Here is a 15,190-nt window from a genome sequence, read left to right on the forward strand (position 1 = left end):
CAAATATCACCACGGTATCTTAAATTAAGTACATTCAATATATAAAATATAAAAATACTGAACTAACAATAAAGGGAATATAGAATATAATTTTCTGCTGTACTGCGAGTTTTTATGTCATAGCTATACTGCTACTAATGGCTGTGTCGTTAAGTGTAAAAGCTTTAGCATCATGATACGTACAGATAAACAGACAGTGTCTTATTTATCTTTATTTATGAAACAGATACTATTAATATCAATTGCCTAGAATATCAATTTTTTCTTACTTTTGCTTCTTTTGTGAATTCTTGGATCGGACCAAGTCAATAGCGAGGAGCTAAGAGTTTATGAAAATTTGAGATCTCCAAATTCTTTTAAATATAAGCATTTTCAAAATTTTAAAAGCAACCAAACTTCGAATGTCAATGGCTAAAAGTAAATTTGGCCTAGAACTAGGAGAGTACCATTATGTCTGCAATTCTCAAACTAATTTCTAAAATTTCTATAATAGTAATATCTCCATAGATACTACGTGACTTTCTAAAATTAATAAAAAATACATTTGTTCCATTTCAATGAAAAATGCAATAATTCGTCGACAATCCGTTGTCAGAGTCCTTGATACACTAAGGTTATCCATTAATTCCATTAACATTAACGGTGAGCTTAAAGACTGTTTGTTTATTGTTTGCTTTTTTTTTTTTTTTTTATAGAAATATTAAGACAATCCATTAACGACATACTTTTATACATCTACTGGTAAACACTAGTTCGTTAAAATTATAAATACGTAGTTATTATACTTTTAGTTTTCTGAGATCACCAGTGCCTGAGATATCTAACGCAGCATACACTACGAATACTTCGTATAGTTTTGTCTTATTATTGGAACTTAAATAAGAGAGAAAAAAAAAAAAAAGAAATAAATCGTTAATGCTGCCAACTTTGTAATGAACTTCCTTACCAACGAAATATCTTCGATAATTGGAAGTACATCCGCGTCTACGTAATACTATTAAGGAAAGTGAGCTTGCGAATACTCTCCTAATTCGAAAACGGCCTCTGCACCACAGCAATAGATTAAAAATCCGTGACTTATCTACGAGACAAGTAACTTTAATCACGGTGATGAAATTCTGCTATGCACAGACGGCAAGACCAGGAGCCCTCAGGAGGAGATGCAAGAGGTGGAGACAGACAATACATGTGGTATCCACGATCACAGTCGTCACAGAACAGCAGCTGATCCTAGTTTAGTTCGCGAAATAATTAATTAGCTTGCAACGATACCTGGCTCTGAGTGATTTTACGCGATGGACGTTTCAATATAAATGTCTCTGCTTCTTTCAGACTAGAGCGCGATACCCTAAAGTACACTTATTCGGAAAGTAATCTGACATGGCTAATCGTTGCCAACAAGAAATCTAAACGCGACGTAATATTTCGATCAACGCAAGGAGTTTAAAACGGTATGTCTCCTTACTGAATTGCAATTCGTTGGTAAGCGTAATTTAAGTGCCGATAGAGACAGAATAGTTTTCCGCACATCTTGCTCCGACTATTTTCTTTTTTTTTTAAATTAAGAAACCATTCTATTAACTTTTTAGCTATTTGCTTGTGTATATTTTACACTAATAATGGCATAGTGGGAATTTTTGAACGATCTCGAGTACGCAATTCATTTTAGTCGGATTATAGCAGCCGACATAGTAATGACCTTGCAGACGAAAATAGATTTGCTCTCGAGCGTAGGTGAAAACAAGTCGAAATACGTTAACGTTAATGCAAAGCAGGTAACCAGAGATGCTTAACCTTTTTATGTCCAGAGTATGATTAATCGTACGCAAAATATAACTTCGTAAAAGTAACAAACAATAATAAACTATGTTTTTTTGCAGATTACTTATATACATTTAATACAACAGTAACTTTTCTTTTACTCTAGTGGTAAGTTTATAATTTATATATTTTCACAAATAATTTTCTTTTATTTCATTAAATAATGCTTTCTCTTTTTTTTTTTTTATTTAAATAGACTCTAAAGAGTGAATACCAAGATAGATCAATCGAATGTCGTTGTTCCCAATAAGCCGTAGAAAATGCTAAAATAGTTGGAGCAAGCGTACGCAAACTGTATTTTTCCTCCACGTTAAGGGAGCCCGAAAAATGGTGATAAATACTCACATCGTTGTCAGAGGTGCCACAAATGGAACAGCATTTGCATTCGATACACTGCCACCTGTACTTGCGAACAGAAACGATCATGTTCGCTGTGAATTGCAAACAAGTCGGATGCCCTATAACAAGAACGTAGCCAGGTCATGGAACACGCATATGGGACGGAACAGGATAACTGTTTTAGGACGAGTAGAAAGGTGCTAGGACATTTATCTTGTGCCGAAGAACAGTGAACTCCAAGCTATCTCGTTTCTATAATTTTTTTTTTTTTTTTTCGTATCAGATTACATTAAATTTTTTTTTTTTTTCGTTTTTCAATTCGAACAGAAGCACTCGACTGAACATCAATAATTTTTTATCAATATGAAAACGCGTGCGATCATAATTAATATGATACACTAATGACTTTCACCCTTCCTCAGCACTAAAAACGTCCGGAATAATGATACGTTTTGTTATGTTTCCGCACAGAATGTTTTATTTCATGATATCTGCGATTCTTTTGATGTCACCTCTTGAACATATTGTTATTTTATTTGGAATAGTAAGGTGGTAAAGTAATAGCGGTGCGTACCTTGGAATAGTTCACGTTCTTTCTTGCGCAGCACAATATAAACGTCGCGGACCAGCACACTCTCACTCTTTTACTCACATACCTCCACAATCTTTCATTCGTCCACTTTCACGCTGTTCTCTCGTTTACTTGTTCACTCTGTTTCGCGCGCACGCACACAAACACGCAACTCATATAACGTATCACATTTCATATACATATATATAATATATATGTATATAAATATAATATATATACATATACATATATATTTATATATAACTAGCGTTACTTAAATACTAGATTTGTAAGCCTCATGGGTATTGCTTAATTAAAAATTGCCTAATAACAAGTCTTCGATTTTATATAACAAGGAGGAACTATTTGCATGCTTTCGTATTTTTTCGTATTTTTCATTTTCTTCTTTTGTTTTTCTGCCTCTCTTATACTATACCATGTGAGTTTTTCTTACGGTAAATATTTAAGGGTATCCAGAGATACGATAGTGATGCACCTTCGAATTTTACTCTTGCCGCATGGCCGCTACCGGGTGGTAAATTATAAGGATACTCTAAGATCTTTTCGTAACACATATTCCTTTTTTTTATGTTTTGCTTCTTATTTTCTTTTTTTGCTTCATTTTTTTTTTGCTTTGTCAAGACTCGAAAGTGTATCTCGGGGAACGACTAAAGGATATAGAACTAAGGTGTAACACTTAACGACCATCTAGAAAACTGTTGTTCCGCGCGGAGAACGCTGCATATACTCGGCTGATCAGACGCACCGTAAAATTAATCATCTATCACTGTATCGCTCGTCGCACGTTACGGACGTAAGACAATATAACAAGGGAAAGTAGTGACGAGAGTACGTACGAGTTACAAATCGCGTCATCTTGTGTATCCATAAATCTATAATATATAACGTTAGCATTAGAAAAAAATAAAAAAAAAAAAAATAAAAAAAAAAAAAGAACAGAAGAACGAACGCGAACGTATCCACGGAATTAAATACGATTTATGACGATTCACTCTAAGAGACGAAAAACTCATAAGGTATCGTTACATTGAATTGTTAGATGCGACGTCCTTTTTAATTCTATTCGAACGATATCTTGTACGAATATCAAAGCTTGTACAAAACTAAGCTATATCGAGTCTCTACTCAAGGATCAATAAGGATACGCCATTTCTCTCGCTCTCTCTCTCTCTCTCGACTCGACGTATCGTCGAAATCGTACCTAACTCGAATAAAACACATGAAAAAGAATATATCTTTTACCATACTCTATGCGTACGTTTACCGCTTACCGTCGCGTTTTTTTTCCATCTTTCCTTTTCTATTTTTTTGTTCCTCTAAATATGCAATAAATATTCTCTCGTCAACGGATGACGATCCAATAGCAGAAGACATTCACTATATGTAACATGACGAAACGATTAATGCCCAGAACGAAACCGAAGATTTTAATAAGAGCAGCAGGTCCGATGGAATGTGTTATAAACAATGGAGAACGCGTTGAAAAATTGTTTCGTTAGAATTTCGAATGATCGCGAGCACCGATTTTTCTCGACACGAATACAGAAACGTTCGCAAGTCGTTAAAAAGGGAAAATATTTTGCTGACTTATTCGATTGCTGCAGGGACTCTGTAATGAAAGAACTTTTAATATTAAAAAAAGTACCGTCGCTATAGCGACTTGATTGCGTGAAAACAGCCAGCCAAACGCTGAGGACTGTATGTTTTTGGACCCAATGTATTTTCTACGCTCTCTTGGTTAACCAGTTTGAAAACAAGTTGTCCAGACGTCTAAATAGGCGATAATATGTAAGAGACGTCCGACTTCGTCGCGGTGTCCACATCTGAACACGTATAAAAGACTCATATGAATTTTCTGAGAAATCAGTTTGACTTCAAGATATTTCACGGTGAAAAATATTCGATTAAGGTGAACTGAATCACCTGAAGAGGTTAACAGAAGTAAACCGGAAGCCAGAACCAGATGAATTGACCGCTCGAGGTTTCCAAAGGGTATCCCCCCTCGTCTGGGTTACCATATCGAGCACCCAATCGAATTAAACTTACTATAATTCGGTTCAAAATTAAAACTTTTAACCGAGGAAAATGGAATCACGAATTCTTTGCAAAGGGATAGAAATATAAAGAATTCTTCAATGATAAGATATCACCGATAAAACAAATAAAACCATGGACTAAAAATCCCTGCAGTAACTCGATAATTAAAAAAAAAAGAAAAAAAACAAGATAGCGAAACCGACTTACGAGTTTCCAGATGCAGTTCAATGTAAAAAAAATCAGGTTCATACGCGATTGGGAAGCTTCGATCGAGCACTCGTTTAACCTATACGGTGTAATGTAAAGAATGCGGGTGCATCGATCTCAAACAGAACAAGAAAATGTAACTGTAAATTTACGACGAACCTCTGGGTCGTGTTGCGAAAATGAATCTCTTTTTGCTCGAGTATATGAACGATAATACTTTAACTAGCGTTATATGTGCTGCGCTCTTAGGTGTCGTGTATTGCGATCTGTAAATAGAAATATGCGAAACGCAAAGAGACAAAGAAAATATTTACAGACCCGAGAAACGTAGAAATATCGAAAACATTGGTTCGACCTTCTTCTCGTCTTACTATATAAATATGTTGCTCTCGTTAAACGATTCACGACTGTGCTGGATAATATAATTATATAAAGTATATACTCGTATCGTTTGTTAAGCTCTCTTAAAACTTCTCGATTATAGAACGATTATTTCGCGGCAAGTTTCATTCGTTTTTTCTTTTTTTTCATTTTGTTTGTTTTTCGTCACTCGTTTGATTACCAACACAATAACGTAAAAACGCGATTACACTGTAGTCAAACAGAGAACACAAACACATCTTCTTCAATATGTGCTCTAGTGATACTGTGCAACAGGAATTTTGTTCGTTTTTTCCTTTTCTTTCTTTTCTTCGAAAATTCATCTAACTTCGTAAACAGTAGATTCGGTTACTACGTCGACGACGGTTCTTTTTTTTTTCCCCCACTTTTCTTTCGTTAATATCCGGAACGAGATTCGTATTTCGTGTTGAATTCGCTTTTTGTACATTATTATTATTATTTTTTTTTTTTTTTGCTTCGTAAAAATTTTCCCTTAAAAACTAATCATTGAATTACAATAAATCACAGTTGATCCGTGCAGTAAAGGAATTATCGAAAATTCCTATCACTCAGATGCGACAAGTTGCACCATTGACAATGTGATGTTTTTGCTTTTCGTGCCTTGACTAGTGTACGTAAAGCTCGTAACCATTTCTTTGTTCTTTATCCGTCGCCTGAACCGTGCAGATAATCGATTCTTAATTATTGCACACACGGGCACACAATGAATTACCCTTAACGATGGTTTCGAACGTATGTCACGCAGCAATTAGTTATCGTCCTATTCGACCCAAAAATATTCTTTCTTTCCTTTTTTTCTCGTGTTTTTCATTTTCCGTTACGATCCATGCCCGGTGGTATGAAAAATAAACTTGAAAACCGTTTCGTCGAACGCCTTATCGATAACAATTCGAAAACAAATCTACTCGAGCGCTTGGACGTACCGTTAAACGTATTTCAACGACATCCAATTGATAATAATAAATCACCCGTAACCTCGAGGAAACAACGAAGGCGATAATTTCGACTATTACCGTGCGAACACAAGTCGCGGATCGTAAGGAGACACAGGAGAGAAAACAAGCTACGCTATCGACCATGTACACAGAGTAGACAGCGACCATAACACCCCCCCCCCTGTTTGCACGCATTTTACTTTATCTTTTAAAAATTAAATTGCGCCCTGCTTATTTATACATTCGTCGATTAATTAATACCCAAATTGTGCAAAAGTTTGACGAGCCAGCCTTACCAGCATTACCAAACGGAACGCCATATTTCTATTTTTTCTAATCTTTTATACAATTTTCCGAACCACGGAATTAATAAATAAATCAATTTACATGCGCGAGTAACGTTTCTAATATAAAATGCCCTTCCACCCGGTTACTTCTCTAATTTTGATTTATTATTAAGGAACGACAATGGTTTCCGATCATGCCCAGATTTTGTAATATTTCCCTAGCAAACTTTACAGAGACTGCTCAAAGAGAAAAGCACGTAGGTGAAGAGAGTAACTAATATTTTATTTAAACAATCAAATACTGAGAAACAAAGGATATTTGAATATTTCTTACGAACTTTGTAATTAAGGATAAGTGAAAATAATTTGATATTTTAGGAAGACAAGGGCACGAAGCACTCGGAGAAACCACATTGCACCTATTTGGAAATGATGGAACTGCTAGAAATGTTGAGTACACGATCCACTGAATCGTTGGATCTGCTGCACAGAAAGCACAGTTAGAAAGTGATAGTTCAAAGAGTTTGGAAAACAAAATCCGCTCAATTCTTCTGCATCCTGAGGTAGATTCAGATACACAGAATATGGGCGTCTAAAATACTCTAGAAAACTTGATATGTAAGAATGTACAAAATATGCACAGGTGTGACCATAGCACTTAGTTTCAGAAAACCGTCAAGTGGGGCAACCTGCAACGAACAATGCAATGAGATATTATTATAATGTTAGCAAAGCTTCTAACAACAGCAAGTTGTTACCTCTCAATAGGGAAGAATGTTCCGTAAAAATTCTCTGTACTGCTGAAACTTGATCTAGAAATCGTGTAAGCGAGTAAATTCCAAGTTACTATTGCCAAGTACCCCCAACCGACGGTAACGAATAAAAATTGAAAACTAGGAACAAAAAACGTTCACCGAACTCGCCGAGGTAGTCCCCCGCGTACATGGCCGGTAATACGTATACACACCACCGAAAGTAAGCAGTTATGCTTCGGGGAAGAAGGCTCGATCGACACGCGGATTACCCAATTTATATACCGTGGCGGTGAACAACACGCGTACGCCACCTACATTAATTGTGATTCGTTCTTCGCGTATACTTGCGCTTGATCTTTTCCTCTGGCTTACCTGAGCGACCGCAATCACTGCAAGAGACCAATTCCTCGGAGCCGCCGGTTTTTTTATTTTCCCTAGCGTCGCCCAGACAGAAGTCGCAGTACGGGGAGGGTTGCGCTGATTTGCCAGCTTTTTTTTCATTGTTCCCGGGTGTCGGCGGACCCTCCGTTCTCACCGAGGACGGCGAGGGGACGGCGGTTCCAGGCGACGAGACGGCCGGCAGGTGTTCCTCCTTCACGGGTGGAACGGTGGGCGATACTGGCGCCACCGTCGCCGGCACAGCGGGCAATTGTTGCTGCTGCGTCTGCGGTGACGGCTGTTGCTGCGGCGGCTGCGGTTGCTGGGGCTGCTGAGACTGCGGCTGAGGCTGCGTGGACGCTCCCGCAGCGGACGCGGAAGGTGCTGCGGGAGAGGGACTCGAAGTACTCGATGAGGTTGCATTCTGACGACCCCGACGTGTACCACCTGATCACAAACCGACCACATACCCAGTTGCGCTTTGCGTCACAAGCTAATGACCATGCACACTGGCTTAGAGACAATGATTTAAGAGTCAATTCTGTGACAATGGCCAGCAATAATCGATTCGATTACACGAACGATGGGGGGGCGACAAACCGCCGACTGCCCGTCTCAATCTTCTTCGAGTTTCGATTTTAATTCTATTTTTTAAATATAGACAAAATGTACGGCAAGCCCTCGATGCATACTGTTAAATTTTGTCTAGTAATTACTAAACGATAGACAAATTGGAGAAAAGAACTGGCGTAATTCGAGGACTCGCTGTACCTTGTTATGTTATTTATCCTAAGGACCACGCAATATAATAAAATATTTATGCTACTTCCGAATTTTGCACTGCATTATGTGCAATATACAGAGTATTTGGCCATCTAGAGGCCAGAATAAGACGAAAATCAAGGATACTAATTTGTTGTTCGAGGCTTCGTTAAAAAGTTATAGAAACATTTCCGGCCACACAGTATATTTTCGGTAAAGAATTTTTTTCTCGAAAGTACGTAGGATTTCGAGGGTATGTGTATTCACCAAAAATGATTGTAATTGACCCTCTCAACCGAAAATAATTTTCCCAGAATGATCTGATATTTTTTTTTTCCGCCGAAAAATTTCTGACCTACTCGAATTTTTTTCTCGAAAGTGCGTAGGATTTCGGGGGTATGTCTATTCACCAAAAATGATTGTAATTGATCCCCGCAATCAAAAATAATTTTTTCAGAATGATTTGAAATTTTTTAATTCAATTGTTAATAACTTTTTAACGAAACCTCCATCAACAAATTGTTATTCTTGATTTTCGTCTTATTTTGGCCTCTAGAATCTCCCATTGAAATTTTTCCCAGGAGTGGCCGAACACTCTGTATACTTTATCGTTTATCTGTTAGTGCAAATGTTCTATAAGCGCCTAGTTTGTCCAGAAACTTTTTAAAATCTAATCGTTTCTATTAAATCAATAAGAAATTGAAGCAATGAAAATGAATATCGCGTGACTTTGTCCGCTCGTGAAATGGCCTTGCGCGGCTAGTTGAATCTATTTCGACTTCGAAAGAAAAATAATCACGCGAAACCGGTGAAACTCGAAGAAATTTTCGAGAGGCAGTCACTCATCCATATTTGCGGGACGTTCGTTCCGAGTAATCGAAACCGATTATTCGAAACATCACAGTCTTTAAAAAACAAGAACTGGCACAACAATGAAGAAAAAAAAAGTCAAATAATATACAGGTTGTACCGCCAAAAACAGGCAATTTTAATATACTCGTTATTCTGAGTAATAAAAAGAAGCATCGTTTAGAGAAGTTGTATACCTTTTGAGAGGGACGTAACATAGATTTACATGAGATTTCAAGATCAATTTGACTTCTTACGATATAATAAAAACTTGACTAATAAATAATAATAATACGACTTTATTATATTAAGATTATGTATGTAATCAAAAAAGAAGTATCTAGTGAGAAATAAAGAAAAGAACAGAATGAAAAAAAGACAATTAATTAATTATAATCGCAAAAATAACGACACTGTTATTAATCCAACTTCGATTACGTTCCGCTCATAGTTATAAAACTACTCGCGAGCAATGCTGCTTCTTATTGTTTAAAATACCGAAGATATTAAGGCAAGCCAGTTTCTACCAGAACATACTGTATAATCGTAACAAGGTGCACAAATTACGTCAATCAATGCATTCCATCACCAAGAGCAATTCCAACGATACAACGTCGAAGTATCCGTTCCAAGATCAGACAAAACAGCGGCACAAACGTAACAGAACTACTTTTGCGACTCGTGGAGAGCAAACTCCGATACGTATATATTTAATGAAGCTGCAGGCGCTTATCGAGAGGAAAATCGAAGCCAAAATCGCTCTAGGAATTCAGACAAAGCGTAAAACGAGCAAACGTAAAGAGAAAAAAAAAAGAAAAATATATAATAGAGAGAGAAGATTTATCAACGCCGTTAGAGTACTTACTAAATCAGTATTCGTCATGCTAAAGAAGAATACAGAAAACTATTTTCTGTTTTTTTTTTTTACATAAAAATACACACACATACCAAACACTCAAGAGGCTGCTCGCCCAAGAACAACTACCGATCTAAAGGGCTGGACGGAAAATCGCCTCTTCGCGACGACAACGGACTCGAGACGCGATTGCAGAAGCATGCTATTGCAAAACATTCGCAACAATCGCTGCTTTTTTTTTTTTTTTTTTCATTTTCTTTCGAATCAACGATACCATAATACATCGAGAAATATAAATTTGAAAATTTTAGAGTATACTGAAAGTAACGAAAAGATCGTTCGTATCATACTGGCTTAATGGTTTCTTTTCCGTATGATAACAGCTCGGTACAGATTCAAGTATTTCGTAAAAAAGAGTTGTGCAAGAAGAAAATTCCATACGTACGAGAAAAGAAAAGAACGCTGTATATGGAAGAGTGAACACAAATAATTACGCTACGTTATTTGCAATGCATGCATTCGCAATACATGTAAAGAAAATATACTTAGTTCCATCAAGTTTGGGGGAGTGGTCCGGGTAAACGGGGTTGCGTGAACGGGATCAGATCAAAGATGAAGGTGATCGGACGAAAAAGTGATACGGGGGAACAGGGAGCAATAAGTTTTGAAGGACAGTGAGAAAACTGAGCTGATTTTGGCTCCAACCTGGCTGGTTCGAAGCAGCGGTGTCTGCAACGCTCCTAGGTTCAACTTCGGCAGGACTGGGACTTAGTTCCTTAGCAGGATCACCGGAGGAAGTAGAGTGGGAATGACCGTAATGGTAGACCAGACCAGGTCTGGTTTTATACCGTGCGCTGCATACTGCAAAAGTGCAAATACTGTTTTCCCACAAACCATCCAATGCAACGTCCATGATGAGAAAAATCTTGGTCGACGAGTTGGTTGGACGTTTGGGAGGATGTACTCGTTTAACCGCCATGTTCGCTTGTCTGTTGCTTTAACGAGAATATAAAAACATCTTTATCGGTTATTCGAACATGTTTCTTTCATTTCATCTTAGAATAAGATATATTGATCTGATTCTTCATTTTTTTATATCTACTTTCGACTCTTCAATTACTCATGTTATTTACAGGTATTTGTTTTCTTTACTTTTTAGATGAAATTTCCAATAATATATTGATATTACTAGATGGTCAACAACGTTGAATTTTATCGTTTAAACACTTCGTTTGCTCTAAGGTGATATTGTAAAACATTCTATATTCTTTATAGGTATATGTTTTCTTTTCTTTTTAGATGAAATTTGCAGTGATATATTGATATTACCAAATGGTCAACAACGTTGAATTTTATCGTTTGAATAATTAGTTTGTTCCAAGGTGATATTGTGAAACATTCTCGTGTAACGAACGAAGATGCTTAAAAAAATATTGTTTTCTTATTGCGAACGATAGTATTTTAAATTCTGAGAAAACGCGGCGGTTAAAAGATTCTAGGAGAGAAGCTTACAGGTCAGGGACAGCATTTGCACACCTTCCGTACCAGTACATATCCCTATCCACCTACGAATCTATATGTGGACAAGCAGTGAAGGAGTTCCAGCCCAAGAAGCAAAACTAATACGATGCAAGGCTTGATGCTTGTATACTCCTACAGAATGAGCTCGCTACAGTGTGAGCCAGTACATTCTTGCTCTGTTATTGGCAGGTAGTATTAAGTCCGAAGATATTTGGTCAACTTCGTAAGCCTGGCCGAGACATAGAACGATATTCTGAAATTTCATTTAGAGTCGGAGCTTATCATTCGTGACCAAATGTCTTTAGATTTTCTGCTAATCTAACAGGAGTGGTTTCAAGAAGTAAACAGATTGCAGGCACATTCGAGTTAATTCATAGACTTCGTGTCTGAAAAAGTTCGATCAAATTAGTAGTGACTATTATACTCCTTCAAGGTTTGGACAAGCGCGACGTTATTGTTTCAAGAATTACTTTGGGTTTTTGCACTTCTTTGATTCACATTTTAAGCGTAACTTTCTGTGTTGCACTAAACAAACAAAAATTATCAACTACTGTACGACAATTTTGTCGGATAGTATATCCCGTTCACAAATCTGCGAATAATAGACGATAATTTTCGGAGTGTGAGTTAATAATAAAATACAAGATTCAAGGGCGTGATTATCTTTGGATAGAACTATACAATATGTAATTTAAAGTCATTGAAAGATTTAAAATTGTTGTATACAATTTTGTAGAAATAATTAACGTTCGAACAGATTGCGTACTCTTTACGCGTAAATTTCTGAAATGTTTAATGCGCGTAATTAGTCTTTGCCTTTCATTCAGAACCATATCATGTCTCTTCATACTTCAATAAATAGGAAACGAGAAATGGAATACAAGGTTTTGAACAAACACAAATTGTACGATAAGGACTGGAGTATCCTGTAATATACTGCAATTCATAAACTTGAAGGAAAACAGCAGTCAATACAGTACTGATCAATTTCTCTGAGCAAAGAGTATTGAATCAATATGAAATTAATAGAAGACTAAAGGGCACCTTTCCACGTTATAAAGTTCATTATATGTTCAATCACCATCCCCAGTGTAAAATTATGCGGTAACCAAGACTAAAATCTTCAATAATTTATTTCGATCTTCCATATCATATATATTATATAGTAACCTTTGCGTATCTTGTAAAATAATACGTAGGCATCATAAAAATATAGTTATTTAATAAAATTAACAAATTGTCTAACGTAATGCACTTTTTTTCTTAATCGAAATAACAACTGATAAAACTAATAGTAATAATATTTATAATGAATCTAGTAACAGGAAGTGGTCATTTGTAGTTGTATCTATGATTAAACTTACGGTCACAAACGAATGGCTTATCAGTGTCGGCGGCATCATAGTTGGTTTTTTTGCGCCCACGTCCCCCACCCTATTTAATAAACGTATACGGTGAACTAAATGTATATGTCGTGTTATAAATATGTACGAGAAAAGTGGGAGGAAAATTTTGTCAAATATTTAATCATGTTTTTAATATAATCTGCTGCCTAAAATTGCACGACAAAGGTTATAACAAAATGCAACATTGTCAATGATAACGAGACGTATTAAAAATTTACCTTCGTACGTTTGCTCCCGGGACTGTCCGTAACAGGTGGGTGACTTCGTGTAGGATGATGACCAGCTCCGCGGGGTTTTCTTCGTTTTCTTTTACTGCTGTAGCTTTCTTCGTAATCATAGTCACTTTCCGGATCAGGTTCGTCGTACGTGTCCATATCGAGCATGTCCTGCTCGTCGTAGTACCATGCATCTTTACTATGATGTTCATCTGTGAAAACTAATTGTTATTATGTTAAACATTAGACGAATTAAGTACAATATTATTTTGTTAATTTAACTCCTTAAGCATCCAGCCCATGACTGTACAGTTTATTCGCGAACAGACAAATAATTTAGAAAATTTTGCATAATTTTTCATCAGAATCACTGAAATACAGTAGTGCCCGCTTAAGTGACCACGCTCGGGACCGGCCGCGGTCATTATGTGGGCATGGTCACTTCTCAAAATTGAATGGTGATAAGAAAAGAGCTGACACCCAAAACCATATACTATACAATGTATCGATAACGACTGGCGTCAAGTTACGCTCGACATCCTAAAGCCGTTTGGCTTCCAAGAATTGCGGTCACTTATGTGGGCATTACTGTAATGCAATTGAGAATAACATACAATGTGTTACTAGTAACTAATGCCTTACTATATCCTCGAATTTATGGAGAGAGAAAAAAAAAAAAGGTAAACACTTGTGGGTTGGATTTCTTTAAATTCGTGAATCGCTTAAGGGGTTAAATACAAAATAAATATATTTACCTTTAAGAACAACCGATTCTTTACTATCATCGGTCACATGCTGCACAGTCTCTACTCCTTCAACGCAGTCCTCTGGGTCTCCTCTTGGTCCTCGTTTTGGATGCAAATAATGCATTAAATACTGACGCCGTTTTTTTCTCCATCTTTTACTAGGATATGTATATATTTGACCGTGCAATAAACCTGGTAGTCTTTCTCTCGCGGACATAAATAAAGCAGAATGATTCATCGCCACACCTGTAATTTGAATCAAAATTGCAAAATAAATGTTTACTCTGTAATCACTCTTAATTAGGTAACTGAAGAGTTTAAGAGCTTTGCAAGAGCGTTGTTTGAAAAACTTTGTTCGTACAAAACGAACAAATATGTTAATTCATTTTAATTATACATAATCAAGATACTTCTTCAATCAACTATAGTAGTGTTATACAACGTCACGATGATCGGCAAATATGAAAATTTTTGTAATAAGAGTGTAGTAAATAATACCTGTCTGTGAATCGAGGAATGGCATACGAAGCCGTCGATCTCTGCATAATCGGCTATTATAATTTGATGCATTTTCGATGGATTCCCTGTATGCCGTGTCATTGAGGTAGCTGCAAGAAATCGATAGCAGTGATGGTAGAATAACACCAGGAAATAATTACACACGATCGTTGGTGTGATACGTACCTCTCAATTTTACACAGGTTGCTTTCATTTATAACTTGAATAATTCCATGCGTGGCCGGCGAAATCGTAATGGCTGTCATCTTCTAACAACCAAACAGTACGCTTTCAGCTCCTGCTTGCCGCTTGCTCTTCTTCCCGGAAAAGGAATACCGTAGTGCCCTACTTCGGCGCATGCGCATTTCGTCAAACACAATATACCCGGGAACACATGTAAAGTTAGAGAAACACTGTGTAAATATAATAATTCCCAATATTCAAATAAATATAAATAAAAAATTGTAAATTAAATAACTAAAGTTAATTTATCATTAAATATCACACAGTAACGAAAACAAGAAAATTTGAATATAAATCATTCGTTCACGGTACTGACGCTACCGGTTGCGCATGCGCGAGAA

At 36.7% G+C, this 15,190-nt stretch overlaps 1 protein-coding gene across 1 annotated transcript; it reads right to left on the bottom strand.

The window, feature by feature from the left end:
• Nucleotides 1–75: 75 nt before the first annotated feature.
• LOC122396286 (zinc finger protein ubi-d4 A) lies at nucleotides 76–14,927 on the bottom strand. The gene is made up of 9 exons (XM_043394532.1): nucleotides 14,793–14,927; nucleotides 14,607–14,716; nucleotides 14,118–14,354; nucleotides 13,366–13,583; nucleotides 13,106–13,175; nucleotides 10,926–11,081; nucleotides 7,748–8,200; nucleotides 2,167–2,279; nucleotides 76–1,230 (listed from the first exon to the last, which is right to left on the bottom strand). Exons 1-9 carry the CDS (start codon nucleotides 14,870–14,872, stop codon nucleotides 1,099–1,101), a joined length of 1,569 nt encoding a protein of 522 aa, XP_043250467.1. The 5' UTR covers nucleotides 14,873–14,927; the 3' UTR covers nucleotides 76–1,098.
• Between the last annotated feature and the right edge of the window lie 263 nt (nucleotides 14,928–15,190).

This window comes from Colletes gigas, unplaced genomic scaffold, assembly GCF_013123115.1.
Source record: "Colletes gigas isolate AHSC1104 unplaced genomic scaffold, ASM1312311v1 Colletes_gigas_Sc00007, whole genome shotgun sequence".
Classification (NCBI taxonomy): domain Eukaryota; kingdom Metazoa; phylum Arthropoda; class Insecta; order Hymenoptera; family Colletidae; genus Colletes; species Colletes gigas.

Excerpts from the sequence above, each read along its gene's own strand:
- LOC122396286 (XM_043394532.1), bottom strand. The coding sequence starts at position 14,872 with ATGACAGCCATTACGATTTCGCCGGCCACGCATGGAATTATTCAAGTT. Across the intron at positions 13,584-14,117 it reads AGAATCGGTTGTTCTTAAAG|TTTTCACAGATGAACATCAT; the intron begins GTAAATATATTT and ends AATAACAATTAG. Across the intron at positions 1,231-2,166 it reads GTGGCACCTCTGACAACGAT|GATCAGCTGCTGTTCTGTGA; the intron begins GTGAGTATTTAT and ends GAACTAAACTAG.